This window comes from Coregonus clupeaformis, chromosome 6 (genome assembly GCF_020615455.1).
Source record: "Coregonus clupeaformis isolate EN_2021a chromosome 6, ASM2061545v1, whole genome shotgun sequence".
Classification (NCBI taxonomy): Eukaryota; Metazoa; Chordata; class Actinopteri; order Salmoniformes; family Salmonidae; genus Coregonus; species Coregonus clupeaformis.
The window spans coordinates 24,185,745-24,201,548 of record NC_059197.1 but is presented as its reverse complement, the minus strand read 5'-3'; the positions used below and the strand labels follow the sequence as shown (position 1 = coordinate 24,201,548).

General features: G+C 47.4%; 1 protein-coding gene across 2 annotated transcripts; it reads left to right on the top strand.

Annotated features, from left to right (window-relative positions):
- LOC121568041 (dapper homolog 3) lies at positions 1 to 13,903 on the top strand. Of its 2 annotated transcripts, none has more exons than XM_041878590.2 (4): positions 1 to 357; positions 11,095 to 11,227; positions 11,609 to 11,722; positions 11,917 to 13,903. In XM_041878590.2, exons 1-4 carry the CDS (start codon positions 355 to 357, stop codon positions 13,404 to 13,406), a joined length of 1,740 nt encoding a protein of 579 aa, XP_041734524.1. In that variant the 5' UTR covers positions 1 to 354; the 3' UTR covers positions 13,407 to 13,903. The 2 variants fall into 2 exon arrangements, with proteins under 2 accessions (XP_041734524.1, XP_041734523.1); XM_041878589.2 differs by lacking the exon at positions 1 to 357 and adding an exon at positions 3,029 to 3,347.
- Positions 13,904 to 15,804: the final 1,901 nt, after the last annotated feature.

Here is a 15,804-nt window from a genome sequence, read left to right as displayed (position 1 = left end):
GCCCAACTTTCTCCCTCTATCGTTTTTTAAAAAGACACACAGGCTTGTAGCCTTTAGACTACACTACACCATCGACTCGCACACGGCCCACTGTTCTCAATAGAAAGCTCCTATAAAAAAGGGTGAAAGAAATTAAAGCAGTCGCCTCCCTCTCCTCCCAGCTTCCCCCCGCGTTCCTCTCCTCCGCCGCGGTCCAAACAATAGGCGCATATGGAGAAGAATACTAATGAACCCGAGGGCCTTGGTGCGCGGACAGGCGAATCATGCACGTCGGTCGCCGCTTTGAAACCACAACTGGAACACATCACCCAATGAGATGTCAACGCAGAGCAAACTGGCTCCCCTTCGACGGTGATGGTAAAGACTATTTTTTAGACAGTGCGACGAGTGACTGACCCTAAATGCCGCATATTTTCTCGCAATGTGCAGTGCACATTTCATTAAGTCATTCAGGTCTGTCCATTTGAGGGATCTGTCATTTGGATCGATGGATATTAACTACATTATCTATCCAAGCCTGCAAGTAATTATGCAGAAAATTCCTTGGAAATTATTGGTTGGAGAATTAATCTGACATCAAGTTCTAATTGAACCCCCTCTATTGAGCCCATCCAAACATCACTTGTCCATGTGTCCCCACTGGACACTATCTCATATTGCATGTAGAGAGAGTCTATGTTGTGTGGGGGTTTTAAGGCAGGTTCACACAGAAGCAACTGACCCATGTTGCCCTCTCCTTTGAGGGGGAGGGGTTGGGGGGGAGGGGTAAAGACTCTTAGTTCCCTTGCCCTTCTTGGATCCTGTCCTGTCTATAGGCCCTGAGGCACAGTGTGGAGATGCTGACAGCCATGCCATTCCAGACAGCAGCTGGTGAAGCAAAATACATTGACTCCACTCTGAGTCACCATGCTGTGTGTGTTTGGAGAGCACAAGCATTAGCAAGCCCGTGTGTGCGTGTGTGTCTGTGTTCAGATGTACTGTAAGTGCGTGTGCATTTGTGTGTGTCTATAGACGCGCGCGCGTGTGTGTGTGCATACAGCTGCGTCTCTATTGATCTATGTGCTTGACCTCAGTTTGTGGTGATTTGGGCATGTCTAAGATGCCGTGTGCCCATGTGTCTGTCTTCCATACAGTGCCACATCATTAGTGAGAGTACCCCTCTCAGCGGTGAGTGACTGATGGTATGGGTGGGTGAGAGCTGCCTGGGCCTGGGGATTTGTCCCGTAAGGTCGTCTTTAGCCTAGCTTTCCCCTGAGCTGGAGACTTTGAGCAGCTGTGTCACCTGAGCACTGACTGACTGATTGGGAAGTCAAGCTGGATGGAGTCCTTTCAGAGCCAGTTGTCCTTGCTGGGGAGGCAGGCCACAGAGGCCAGAGTGTGCAGCCTGCATGCCCCATTCATGCCTGTTATGTAAACATGGTGTGTGTGTGTGTGTGTGTGTGTGCGTGCATGTCTGTGCGTGCATGTCTGTGTGTGTGTGTCTGTGTGTGATCGGTGGCTTAGTCAACCGGTGGAGAAGTGGGGGCCAGAGTGGTGATGTGTGGCAGTAGTTTCCGGCCTGCTACAGACCTCTCCCTTTGGTGCCAGTCACAACATTGCTTTATTATAGAGGGGCTGTGTGCCCTATTCCATGGCTCCCCGGCTCACTGCCACCGAAGCTGCCTGGCTGCTCCCCATCCCATCCCCCTCTCCTACGGAGAGAGCACAGGATGCAGTAAAATAGTAATGACACCAGGCAGTGTGCGTTATGAGATCTAGGAGCCAGGAGGCGTCAATTAATAATGCAGCAGAATCAAAGATATTGTCATGACAGTGAGCCGCCTGAGACCCCTACAGAGCTACACACTCTGGAAGTCAGCTGTGTGTTTGTTTGTATTTGTGTGTCCTCAAAGCTTTGTTTGTGTTCTGTGTCATTACGTTTTAATTAGCCAGCCTATTGTCACAATGTCTGCTAGTTCTAGATCCGCGTGAGCTTGCCGGAGGACCTAGGCCTAATGATCAATTTGGTGAAAGGGTGTCATGGATATATTGATTTCCAATACACTCTCTTTCCATCTTTCCTTGTATTATTTATTTTGCTCGCACTCAGGTAGCTATAAAACCTAGAGATCTCTTCCACTCACCTATTAGTAACCACCATAATACAATGGTTTCGTGTTTGATATTTGTTTAGTGACAGAAAACATATTTCCAATAGGTTTTATTGCATAATGGATGCTTAGGCAGACACAGCCTGGGTATTTTGTCTTTTCACAAACACAGTGCTTCTATCACACTGATCTATTCTAGTCTGCCTGAGACAAACCCAGAATCCCAGAAATTATTCCAGCGCTGCTGAGTGACCAAAAGAGCAACCATCCTCATGACCAGATGTGGTGCTGCTTGTTTTTTTTTTTACTCAGTGTCCATCCGAATAGGAAAGTTGGGATCTACAGTATGTGGTGTGTTTTTATACAGTCTAGCTCATCATGTTAGCTTGCATTGGTATGATGCTGGTTTGGCTCATATGAAGGTTGGCTCCTTATTATGCCAAAATGACAGACTGTATCTTTCATTCATCTGCATCCCAGCAGTGTACAGCTACATCCTTTTTTAAATAAGCCCCTTCCACACGCACACACACGCACGCACACACACACACACACACACACACACACACACACACACACACACACACACACACACACACACACACACACACACACACACACACAGAAACACACACACAAACACACACAAACACACATACACACACACACACACACACACACACTGTAATGTAGAGGATGTCACATCATTTTGCTGACATCTGTTAATGACAGAATGTAGCAACAGTCAAATTGATGTGTGTGTGTGTGTGTGTGTGTGTGTGTGTGTGTGTGTGTGTAGTGTGTGTGATGGGGAGGCCATGCGTAGCTAGTGTGTGTTGGCTGTGAGTGCTCCTCAGATGACCTGAAATTGCCTGGCTGATTGAACAAGCATGTCCAATTGCACTTTTTCCTCCTCCCTATACTACCCCCACAATAAGATAAGGACTTGAGCAATAACCTTTTGTAAAATAAATATTGGAAGTAATTCAGGTGTTTCTATCAAACCATTGGAAAAGGTTTTGGAACCATGTACGGTGCCTTTTCTTTCCCAATGACTGCGGAGCGCAGTCGGAATAAGGAGCGCCTGGAGGCCAGTCTGGCCGGACGCTGTGAGCTGGAGCTCCGTAAGCAGAGGCAGGGTGCCTGGTCCTCGGTGCTCTGGCCCTTGGGGAGCCCATGCCCGAAAATTCCACAACGAACGAGCTATCGGGTTTCAGCAGCTGGGGGCAAGAAAACTTGACATTGAGACGTCATCTGGTAAGAAGTTAGAGAGGTGGAGGAAGTTTGGACATTGTTGCCTTTTTATGTGGCAAATAGATAGGCTAATTCACCTCGTGGAAACATTGTTGCAGTGCACAGAATGGCTACTCACCCAGGGTGGTCGGTCGCCACCGCGATTAACCCCCATTTTACCCCTAGGCTCTATATGGAGGGAAAGGCTACGTAGCCTGTATAAAATATTTTTTATTTTGATATTTTTTACCGTTAGTGGACAATGCGTTGGTGGTGTGCGCCTATTGTCCAGCAACGAAACTTATCTGCAAGAAAAGTTACTTAACTTGATTAATAGTATCCCCATCTGAAAGGATCTAATCATTTCCACTCTTCGGCCGCAGATTTATGCCTTGGGGCAACGAAATGGGGGGTAGTGCACCCGTCTTTTGCAGTCCACTGTTTAATGACCCATTGTTCCCTGCATGTTCCCTGCATGGTCCTACATGTATGTTGTATTTTACTTAGCAAGTGTTTATACTTATTCATTTGTTGACTTTTCTTTTTCAAATTAGTTTATAATGGGAGCTGGTAGGATATGTGAATAGTTACATTTGTATTAAAACAATTTTGATAGGCCTATGATATTAATAGCATAGCATCATATATGATTTAGATATAAATTATGAGCCACGTTTCTTTAGCCTGTGGAGATTTTCGACGTCCTTATGGGAACTAGCCTATGGGCAAGGATGGGCTATGCTGCCAGAGGTGGGCGTGATGCGTGTCCCACCACCCAAATGAGTAGGCTATTACCACGCGTATAGAGAATCCGACCATCCAACCGATGTCATCCCAAATAATAATAAAAAATGAGCGCTAGCTATCCGTGATGGACACTGTTACGCATGCATAACGTTAGCCTATTATAGAGACAATGGGCTTTTGTACAAAATAAAACGTATCTTCAAACAATACATGTTTTTCTTTGGAATTAATGGGATGTCATAGTTATCTCCTTATGCCCAACTTTCTCCCTCTATCGTTTAAAAAAAAAACAGGCGAGTAGCCTTTAGACTACACTACACCATCGACTCGCACACGGCCCACTGTTCTCAATAGAAAGCTCCTATAAAAGAGGGTGAAAGAAATTAAAGCAGCCGCCTCCCTCTCCTCCCAGCTTCCCCCCGCATTCCTCTCCTCTGCCGCGGCCCAAAAAAATAGGCGCATATGGAGAGGAATACTAATGAATCCGAGGGTCTTGGTGCGCCGACAGGCGAATCATGCACGTCGACCGCGGCTTTGAAAGCACAACTGGAACACATCACCCAATGAGATGTCAACGCAGAGCCAACTGGCTCCGCTTCGACGGTGATGGTAAAGACTATTTTTTAGACAGTGCGACGAGTGACTGACCCTAAATGCCGCATATTTTCTCGCAATGTGCAGTGCACATTTAATTAAGTCATTCAGGTCTGTCCATTTGAGGGATCTGTCATTTGGATCGATGGATATTAACTACATTATCTATCCAAGCCTGCAAGTAATTATGCAGAAAATTCCTTGGAAATTATTGGTTGGAGAATTATCTGACATCAAGTTCTAATTGAACCCCCTCTATTGAGCCCATCAAACATCACTTGTCCATGTGTCCCCACTGGACACTATCTCATATTGCATGTAGAGAGTCTATGTTGTGTGGGGGCTTTAAGGCAGGTTCACACAGAAGCAACTGACCCATGTTGCCCTCTCCTTTGAGGGGGAGGGGTTGGGGGGGAGGGGGTAAGACAGTTCCCTTGGCCATGGCTCCTGTCCTGTCTATAGGCCCAGAGGCCCAGTGTGGAGATGCTGACAGCCATGCCATTCCACACAGCAGCTGGTAAAGCAGAAGACATTGACCCCACTCTGAGCCACCATGCTGTGTTTGGAGAGCGCAAGCATTAGCAAGCCCGTGTGTGCGTGTGTTCAGATGTACTGCAAGTGCGTGTGCATACGTGTGTGTGTGTGTGTGTCGATAGACGTACGCGTGTGTGTGTGTGTGTGCATACAGCTCCATCTCTATTGATCTATGTGCTTGGCTTCAGTTTGTGGTGATTTGGGCATGTCTAAGATGCCGTGTGCCCATGTGTCTTCCATAGAGTGCCACATCATTAGTGAGAGTACCCCTCTCAGCGGTGAGTGACTGATGGTATGGGTGGGTGAGAGCTGCCTGGGCCTGGGACTTTGTCCCATAACGTCGTCTTTAGCCTAGCTTTCCCCTGAGCTGGAGACTCTGAGCAGCTGTGTCACCTGAGCACTGATTGGGAAGTCAAGCTGGATAGAGTCCATTCAGAGCCAGTTGTCCTTGCTGGGGAGGCAGGCCACAGAGGCCAGAGTATGCAGCCTGCATGCCCCATTCACGGCTGTTATGTAAACATGGTGTGTGTGTACGTGCATGTCTGTGCATGCATGTCTGTGTGTGTCTGAGTGTGTGTGGCTGTGTGTGATTGGTGGCTTAGTCAACCGGTGGAGAAGTGGGGGCCAGGGTGGTGATGTGTGGCAGTAGTTTCCGGCCTGCTACAGACCTCTCCCTTTGGTGCCAGTCACAACATTGCTTTATTATAGAGGGGCTGTGTGCCCTATTCCATGGCTCCCCGGCTCACTGCCACCGAAGCTGCCTGGCTGCTCCCCATCCCATCCCCCTCTCCTACGGAGAGAGCACAGGATGCAGTAAAATAGTAATGACACCAGGCAGTGTGCGTTATGAGATCTAGGAGCCTGGAGGCGTCAATTAATAATGCAGCAGAATCAAAGATATTGTCATGACAGTGAGCCGCCTGAGACCCCTACAGAGCTACACACTCTGGAAGTCAGCTGTGTGTTTGTTTGTATTTGTGTGTCCTCAAAGCTTTGTTTGTGTTTTGTGTCATTAAGTTTTAATTAGCCAGCCTATTGTCACAATGTCTGCTAGTTCTAGATCCGCGTGAGCTTGCCGGAGGACCTAGGCCTAATGATCAATTTTGTGAAAGGGTGTCATGGATATATTGATTTCCAATACACTCTCTTCCTCCCTCTCTTTCCTTCTTTTCTTGTATTATTTATTTTGCTCGCACTCAGGTAGCTATAAAACCTAGTGATCTCTTCCACTCACCTATTAGTAACCACCATAATACAATGGTTTCGTGTTTGATATTTGTTTAGTGACAGAAAACATATTTCCAATAGGTTTTATTGCATAATGGATGCTTAGGCAGACACAGCCTGGGTATTTTGTCTCTTCACAAACACAGTGCTTCTATCACACTGATCTATTCTAGTCTGCCTGAGACAAACCCAGAATCCCAGAAATTATTATGCCAAAATGACAGACTATTTTTAATTCATCTGTCTTTTCAAGCTCCACATAGGCTAATTTAATTCAAGGAATCATTTTCCCTCCTGCCACACCCTGATGGAGGCAGGGTCACTTTTAATAAATAATTTGCATCCCAGCAGTGTACAGCTACATCCTTTTTTAAATAAGCCCCTTCCACACACACACACACACACACACACACACACACACACACACACACACACACACACACACACACACACACACACACACACACACACACACACACACACACACACACACACACACAGACACACACAAACACAAACACACACACACACACAAACACACAAACACACTGTAATGTAGAGGATGTCACATCATTTTGCTGACATCTATTACAGTTTTTTCCAATTGCTAACACACTAAAATGACATGCACAATTATTTAAACTGACACACAGAGAGCAAAACCTCTTCTCAAGTCTCCAAAAGTCTAAACACATTTTCTGCTTTACACACATTTTTCAATTCAAAATGGCACTTTTTAAATGCACTGCACACGGTTCTCTGCATAAGACACAACAATCTGACATAAAGTCACATGTTTGCCATTTCATAACACTGCCATTCAAAATGACACTACATGAGCTAATTGGCCAGTACATGTTCCACCTGGCCAAACACCTCAATGATTAATTGTTACCACTTCAATCAGGAAGTAAGCACTATGAAAAGACCACAGGTGAGCACCTTTTGTTTTACAACAACAATGGAAGACGTTGCAGAGAGAGGAAGAGGAAGAGGAAGAGGGATGGTGAGAATGAGAGGGGGAGGAAGAGTGAGAGGTAGGGGTAGATCTGGTAGAGGAGTTCTTGGCCAAAGAAGACAACAACTTTCAAATGAAATCAGAGCAACCTTAGTTGATCATGTCATCAACCATGGGCTGACAATGCGAGAGGCTGGACAGAGAGTACAGCCCAACTTGAGCCATTTTACTGTCGCCTGTGTCGTCCGGACATTTAGACTGGAGTACAGGTATGTAACCAAAAACGTATTTCACACTATGTAGAATACCCCATGTCATAGTGTATCAGTTGGGTGACACCTGTTTACTTCATGAATGGCTGATGTCATACACTAACTGCACAAGTTTCCTGTACAATTTACTCTACTGTGGGGGAAATATCTTTAGGCTGCATTGTCCAAGCCCTATATTTTCGTTTTTTTGTTTTTCTAAAGGACTGAGAGACGCAACCATGGTGGAGGAAGGGGCAAAATGTTCACCGGGGTACAGGAAGCTTGGTGCGAGTGGCAGGAACAGGCCGGGCCGGGCTGGCGACGCGCACCGTAGGCTTGGTGCGAGTGGCAGGAACAGGCCGGGCCGGGCTGGCAACGCGCACCGTAGGCTTGGTGCGAGGAGCAGGAACAGGCCGGGCCGGGCTGGCGACGCGCACCGTAGGCTTGGTGCGAGGAGCAGGAACGGGCCGGGCTGGCGATGCACACCGTAGGCTTGGTGCGTGGAGCAGGAACAGGCCGGGCTGGACTGGCGACGCGCACCGTAGGCTTGGTGTGAGGGGCAGGAACTGGTGACGCACACCACTTGCTTGGTGTGAGGAGCGGGACTGGGTTTCGTCATAACCCTCCGCTCCCTCAGCTGCCTACCGAGTTCCTCTCGCCGTGCCTCAATTCTCACCTTCTCCCTTATCGCCTCAAAGCTCCACCCTCTGCACCACTAACTCCTGCTCCCTCTGCGCCAATAGCCCCCTTAACCTGGTGGCCTCCTCACCTAACCTCCTACTACGCCCTGTAGCTGCCTCCTGCTGCCCCGTCGCCCATGCCGTATGCCCCCCCCCCCAAAACATTTTTGGGGTTGCCTCTCGTCCGTCCGACGACGACACTGTTGACGCCGTTGCTCCTCTCTCCGTCGCACCTCTACCGTCTCACTCCATGGACGGCGGTCCATCCCGGGCCTGGATTTCCTCCCAGGTCCAGGACCCCTGCCCGTCCAATATTTGCTCCCACGTCCAGGCTGCCTGCTCCTGGACACGCTGCTTGGTCCTGGTATGGTGGGATCTTCTGTCACGATCGTCGTAGAGAGTAGACCAATGCGCAGCGTTAGTTGCGAACATACTTAACTTTATTATCTTAAGTGATAATATAACAACAAAACAATAAACGAAACGTGCAGTCCTACGGTTAACACAGAAACAACCAAACGGAAACAAGATCCCACAAACACTAAGGGAAACAGACTGTTTAAATATGGCTCCCAATCAGAGACAACCAGCAACAGCTGACACTCGTTGCCTCTGATTGAGAGCCACTCTGGCCCACATAGAAAATCAACAACTAGAACTCCCACACAGAACATAAACACATAGAATCTACACACCCTGGCTCAACATATAGAGTCCCCAGAGCCAGGGTGTGACAGTCTGTCCACATTGGCTCGCATTCTCAAGCGAAACCAAATCAGAATGAAACAACTTTATAAGGTGCCGTTTGAGAGAAACTCTCAAATAAATAAAGAGGTCAGACGAGCATATGTGGATGTAAGTACAATATTGACTGCAGTACACTACACGCAACATTGTTTCCCAGTGTACTGGATAACACCATATTGACTGCTTTTGTTCTTTGTTTTCAGGGAGTACTGGAAATGGATGCTCATGCAATCCCACATGAGTTCATCTTTATAGATGAGGCTGGGTTCAACCTAGCAAAGACCAGAAGAAGGGGGAGAAACATCATTGGCCACAGAGCCATTATAGATGTTCCTGGCCAACGTGGTGGGAACATCACAATGTGCGCTGCCATCTCCAATACGCATGGTGTCCTCCACCGTCATGCCAACCTTGGACCATACAACACAGCCCATATTCTCAAATTTCTGGACAGACTCCACAACATTCTCATACCACCAGAGCATATGAATGATGCAGACCATCAAAGAACCCAGTACGTTGTAGTATGGGACAACGTGAGCTTTCATCGTGCGGCCCCAGTCCAAAACTGGTTTGCTGACCACCCACCATTTCTCGTGCAATACCTCCCACCATACTCACCATTTCTGAACCCCATAGAAGAGTTCTTTTCGGCATGGCGGTGGAAGGTATACGACCGGCAGCCCTTTGTGCGCATGCCTCTTGTGCAGGCTATGGAAGAGGCATGTGATGAGATTGATGTGGGTGCGATTCAGGGATGGATAAGGCACTCAAGGCGCTTCTTCCCTCGATGTCTGGCAAGGGAAGATATTGCCTGTGATGTGGACGAGGCGTTGTGGCCAGACCCAGCTGTGCGGCAAGATGCTGCCTAATTATTTTTCTTGCCTCTTTTTTTTCTATATATTTTTTCTGCACATTGTTTCTGCAATTTTCTTTTTCAGTTTACTGTTTTTTGTGAGCATATTTTTGTTCAGTCCAATGTAAATATATCTGCTGTGCATATGTTGCACTGACTTGTTTGGTGAAAAATTAAAATTAAAATGTTTCAACAGCATGTGTGTGTATCTGCAAATATTTCTGTGCATGTGAACAATCTGAAGAATTTTCTACAATTTGAACTATTTTAGTATTATGGCAAAGCATACTAAAGAGGAGAGTGCTTTTCATCATGCCCAACAGTGTGTATGTAGTTGGTTTGACACAAATCTGGTAATATGAATTAAGTGATTGTAAGTCGCTCTGGATAAGAGCGTCTGCTAAATGACAAAAAAAAAGAAGAAAAAAAAAGAAAGAAGTGTGTGCCATTTCATGCAAACGTTTGATTTTGATAATGCTATATGTAGATTTGGTTGCAGTGCTTCATTTTGCAGGATATATGAGGTCTTTTCCAGTTTGGGTGTGTGGTTTTGTGAATTGTGTTAAGTATTTTGAAAAAAACAGCCTAGTTTGCAAAATTGTGTTTTAGCAATTGGGGAAAACTGTAATGACATAATGTAGCAACAGGCAAATTGAAGTGTGTGTGTGTGCGTGTGTGCGTGTGTGTGATGGGGAGGCCATGCGTAGCTAGTGTGTGTTGGCTGTGAGTGCTCCTCAGATGACCTGAAATTGCCTGGCTGATTGAACAAGCATGTCCAATTGCACTTTTTCCTCCTCCCTGGTGTATGATGTGTGTCCTGCTGCGTGTGCATCCACAAAAACAACATCTCAACACAGTTCCCAGTACAGTGAATCATTCATGTTCCAGCTGTCTGCATCCTCAGGTATCTTACATAACTGGGATGGGGCTATAGTAGCATGCATGCAGCCCATGCAGCCATGCACATTGATGTCTATAGGCCTATACTACCCCCACTATCCAAAGGTGGGAATAAAACATTCTGTATAAGGTTATCTGTATAAGCTTAATAGTGTGATTTTGTCATCCAGTTAAATGGACTAATTGAAAAATTACTACACTTAGTCATAATTCACCTTGACTTATAATTATGTATGTCTTGGGTGTGTGTGATCATGCCTGTGTTGGTCTGTTTCAGAGTGCACTCCAGAGCTCCCCCTGGGGGCTGATGCTGGCACTGGAACAGCAGGTGGGCGAGCTGAGAGTGGACACAGATTATGTCACCTATGAGGGGACCCAAGGGGACACGGGGGACAGTCGGCCCAGCTCAGGTACTCCTCATGCTACCACCTTTCAATTCTCTGACCTCTGAACTTTAACCCCTGAACCACATCAGAGGGGCATGGGGTACTTATATTTTTCTTAATGCAGACACTGTAATTTAACTTCTTTTTTTGTGTGTTTGACCCATGTTCTGTATATTTTCTGTATACTCTTTTTACATAAATTGTGGCCCTATATTTCACTGAAGTACATATATAATGACTAACATTTCATTAATTTTGACAAATGTTGTTTTCATGCCCTTCTTGCTACTGTTAGTGGTTCTGTGGTTTGTGAAAGAGCCAAAACGTTGGAAATGAGTTTTGTCAGCATATGGTTTGAGAAAGCCTGATAGAGATCTAATGAGTGACATCATCTGTGTTTCCCAGGGTTCTATGAGTCGAGTGAGGGCCAGTCTCCAAAGGGGCATTCCTGTCGCTCTGACTTCCCAGAGCCCCCCACTGGCTGGGGCTTCAGCAGCACCGAGAGGCCCAAGTCTCTGGGTGAGTTCAGCTCCACTCTCACTATCAACAGCTCTCTTTCAACCACAATAGGGTTCATGGTATCGTAGAAACAATACCATGGACTGTCTTTACTTTATTACATCATTATTATAGCTGCATTAAGTACTGGTATCAGTAGTAAAAGAAACATGTCAATTTATCAATTGACTTCTCTCTGTGCTCTCTGTCTACAGGATATGCCCTCCAGCTGACAGGTGAGAGTCTGATGGAGCCAGCCCCTCGTGCCACTGTTCCCCTCTCCTTCTCCGCCCCCTACCCACCCCTGGAGGGCATCGCTGAGGAGGGTATGGCCGAGGAGCCCTGGCAGTGGGACCCACACTGTGCCCAGGGTTGGGAGGACCAGGATCAGGCCACTGAGGAGGACTTCCAGCAGGCCCTGAGGGTAGAAGGCTACATCCTGGGTCTCATCCATCGCTATGCGCTCTCAGCCCGGCCCTGCATGCCTTGTGCCAGCCTGGAGCCTGACCCCTCCACCTCCTCCTCCTCCAGCGTCAACAGGCAGAGCAGTCTGCGAAGGAAACCCCCTTTTCACACCCCAGAGCACTGCATCCCTGACCCACAGGACCTCTACCCTGACCCTGAGTGCCAGGCCTGGTGGTGTGACCCTCTAGACAGGGAGGAATGGGGGGGAGAGGCCCCATCCATGGAGGAGGACTGTTATCGGTCTTTACCCTACCCCCACTCCAGACCCCACTCCCTGGCCGGGGGCCATCCACCCTCCCTGGACCCCCCTTGTGGAGATCTGGATCCTTGTTTTAGTAGTGAGTCTGATTCCCTCAGGCACTACCCACTGCCCCACTTCCCGGCTTCATATAACCACCTGGTCAGTTCCCAGTACATCCCTGGGCAGCCCTGCCACACCCCTGTACGCTCCCCCTCACACTTTCCCCCAGAACGATCCCCCCCACACTATCTTCCAGAGCCCTCCAAGCCCAGCCGAACCTTTGTGTGCCCAGACCAAAGCAGCTCAAAGCTCAGGGCCACGGGGAAGAAGAGCCATGAGGAGAGACAGAGTTCCAAGAAGCCTGGCCACAAGACCTGCCGCTCCCAGTCTGAGAACAGTCTGATGGGGCAGAGGGCTCTCCCTAATCACAGGTACAGCACAGCCGAGCGCCCCCAGCACCAGAGGGGCCAGGTCCCTCACGCAGGCCCCCAGCACAGTAACACCGCTGGGGGGCGACGCTGGTGCTCCACACTGGAGCTCAGCCAGGAGAAAGGGGAGATCCAGAGTGAGCAGGCCCGCAGACGCCCACCTCGTAGAGCCCGCCACACCCAGGCCTGCTCTCATCCCAACCCCAACCAACACTTCCAGGTCCATGCCCAGCCTCGTCTCTCAGAATACCCAGAGAGAGCACCTCTGTGTCGGGGAGAGGAGGGCTATGTGCGGACCGCCCCTGGGGAGTCAGAATCCAGCATGAGTGAGGTGTACTCCCCTGCCTCCAGCTCTCTCTCCAGTGACTCCGATGAGGGGGGGCTGGTGTGGCCCCAGCAGCTGCCCCCTCGCCTGGCCCCCTCCGCTTCCTCCTCTTCCTCCTCTCCTAAGGCCTCGTCAGAGGCCTCCGCGCAGCCCAAGGCCTTTGTCAAAATCAAAGCATCTCACGCCCTGAAGAAGAAGATTCTGCGATTCCATGCCGGCTCTCTCAAAGTCATGACCACAGTCTGAAAATATGTCTGTTACTGCTTCTACTGCCCATATCCTGCACAGTCTGATGGTTCATCCTACATCACCTACAGTTTACACTCTCTGTCTACCTCTGCTAGTCCGTGCAGCATTGTCATATAATCAGAAGCTATTTTACTTCAGAAAAACTTAGATGTCTGTTACTGGCCTAAGATCATCATCATGATATCATCTAGCTAAACCACATTACACCATCATCAGACTGTGCATTAACTCTGAATAAACCATTAATTTGTCTAATGAAAGTCATCCTCTGATGATAACACTGCCATGTCACATATGGACACCTGAAAGTGAACTGCTACCTCTCTTCTCTCAGCTGCACCACCTTGCAGCATGGACCTGAAGCCCATGTCTGTAGCACTGGCCCTTTAGGGTGCGACTGCAGTGAGGGGTCAACACACACACTTCTGTAAATACCTACCTGTGGCCTTGTTTGTATGAACGTAGTTTGTAAATAAAGATGTTGTGGTCTCTTAGGCCATGTTTTTCGTTTGACACTTTCTAGTATTCAACCTGGAATGGTGGACTCAAGAATGCCTACTGGATATATTTTCAGATCTGATTGGTCAAAAGACCAATTAGCAAAAAAAAGGATCAAAATTGAGCTGTGTAGACATAGCCTCTCCCTGGCAACCTAAACTGTTTTCAGTGTGCAACATTGTATAACAGAATGTGTACATCACTGTCGCCCCCCTGGGGTGTATCAGTAAAACTGCCTTAAACTTACAGCAAGAATTGCATAACTTTGCTCCAAACATCTGCTGCCGCATATTTTCATGGACCAAGTTATGAAAAAGTTGTTCATTCTGAGATTTTATAACATTATTCCATCACTTTGTGTATGATTGAGAGTATGGTATAAAATGCTAACCCTAACACGGGCCTTACCCTTTTTATTTAGATTATTGTTTTTTATGTCCCAAGGTTGAACCCCCTCATCTTTAGGCAAGCACAGAGCACAGAGATTGTGAATCATAAACAATTTGGTCACACTTTATGCTCTACACATTGTCATACTATCAACAAACTATCTGTTGATAAGCAAATGCCTGCTAAGCTTACGGTTAGGTTTAGAATAAGGGTTATGTTAAGGTTAGGGCTAGGGTTAGGGTAATGGTTAATTTTAAGTCAAGTATAAGGGTTAAGGTTAGGATTAGTAGATAGTTAGTTTAAATGTTACTGATAGTCTGTAGAGCATCTACAGTGGGGAGAACAAGTATTTGATACACTGCCGATTTTGCAGGTTTTCCTACTTACAAAGCATATAGAGGTCTGTAATTTTTATCATAGGTACACTTCAACTGTGAGAGACGGAATCTAAAAAAAAAAATCAGAAAATCACATTGTATGATTTTTAAGTAATTAATTTACATTTTATTGCATGACATAAGTATTTGATCACCTACCAACCAGTAAGAATTCCGGCTCTCACAGACCTGTTAGTTTTTCTTTAAGAAGCCCTCCTGTTCTCCACTCATTACCTGTATTAACTGCACCTGTTTTAACTCGTTACCTGTATAAAAGACACCTGTACAAACACTCAATCAAACAGACTCCAACCTCTCCACAATGGCCAAGACCAGAGAGCTGTGTAAGGGCATCAGGGATAAAATTGTAGACCTGCACAAGGCTGGGATGGGCCACAGGATAATAGGCAAGCAGCTTGGTGAGAAGGCAACAACTGTTGGCGCAATTATTAGAAAATGGAAGAAGTTCAAGATGACGGTCAATCACCCTCGGTCTGGGGCTCCATGCAAGATCTCACCTCATGGGGCATCAATGATCATGAGGAAGGTGAGGGATCAGCCCAGAACTACACGGCAGGACCTGGTCAATGACCTGAAGAGAGCTGGGACCACAGTCTCAAAGAAAACCATTAGTAACACACTACGCCGTCATGGATTAAAATCCTGCAGCGCACGCAAGGTCACCCTGCTCAAGCCAGCGCATGTCCAGGCCCGTCTGAAGTTTGCCAATGACCATCTGGATGATCCAGAGGAGGAATGGGAGAAGGTCATGTGGTCTGATGAGACAAAAATATAGCTTTTTGATCTAAACTCCACTCGCTGTGTTTGGAGGAAGAAGAAGGATGAGTACAACCCCAAGAACACCATCCCAACCGTGAAGCATGGAGGTGGAAACATCATTCTTTGGGGATGCTTTTCTGCAAAGGGGACAGGACGACTGCACCGTATTGAGGGGAGGATGGATGGGGCCATGTATCGCGAGATCTTGGCCAACAACCTCTTTCCCTCAGTAAGAGCATTGAAGAACGACCCGAAACACACAGCCAGGGCAACTAAGGAGTGGCTCCGTAAGAAGCATCTCAAGGTCCTGGAGTGGCCTAGCCAGTCTCCAGACCTGAACCCAATAGAAA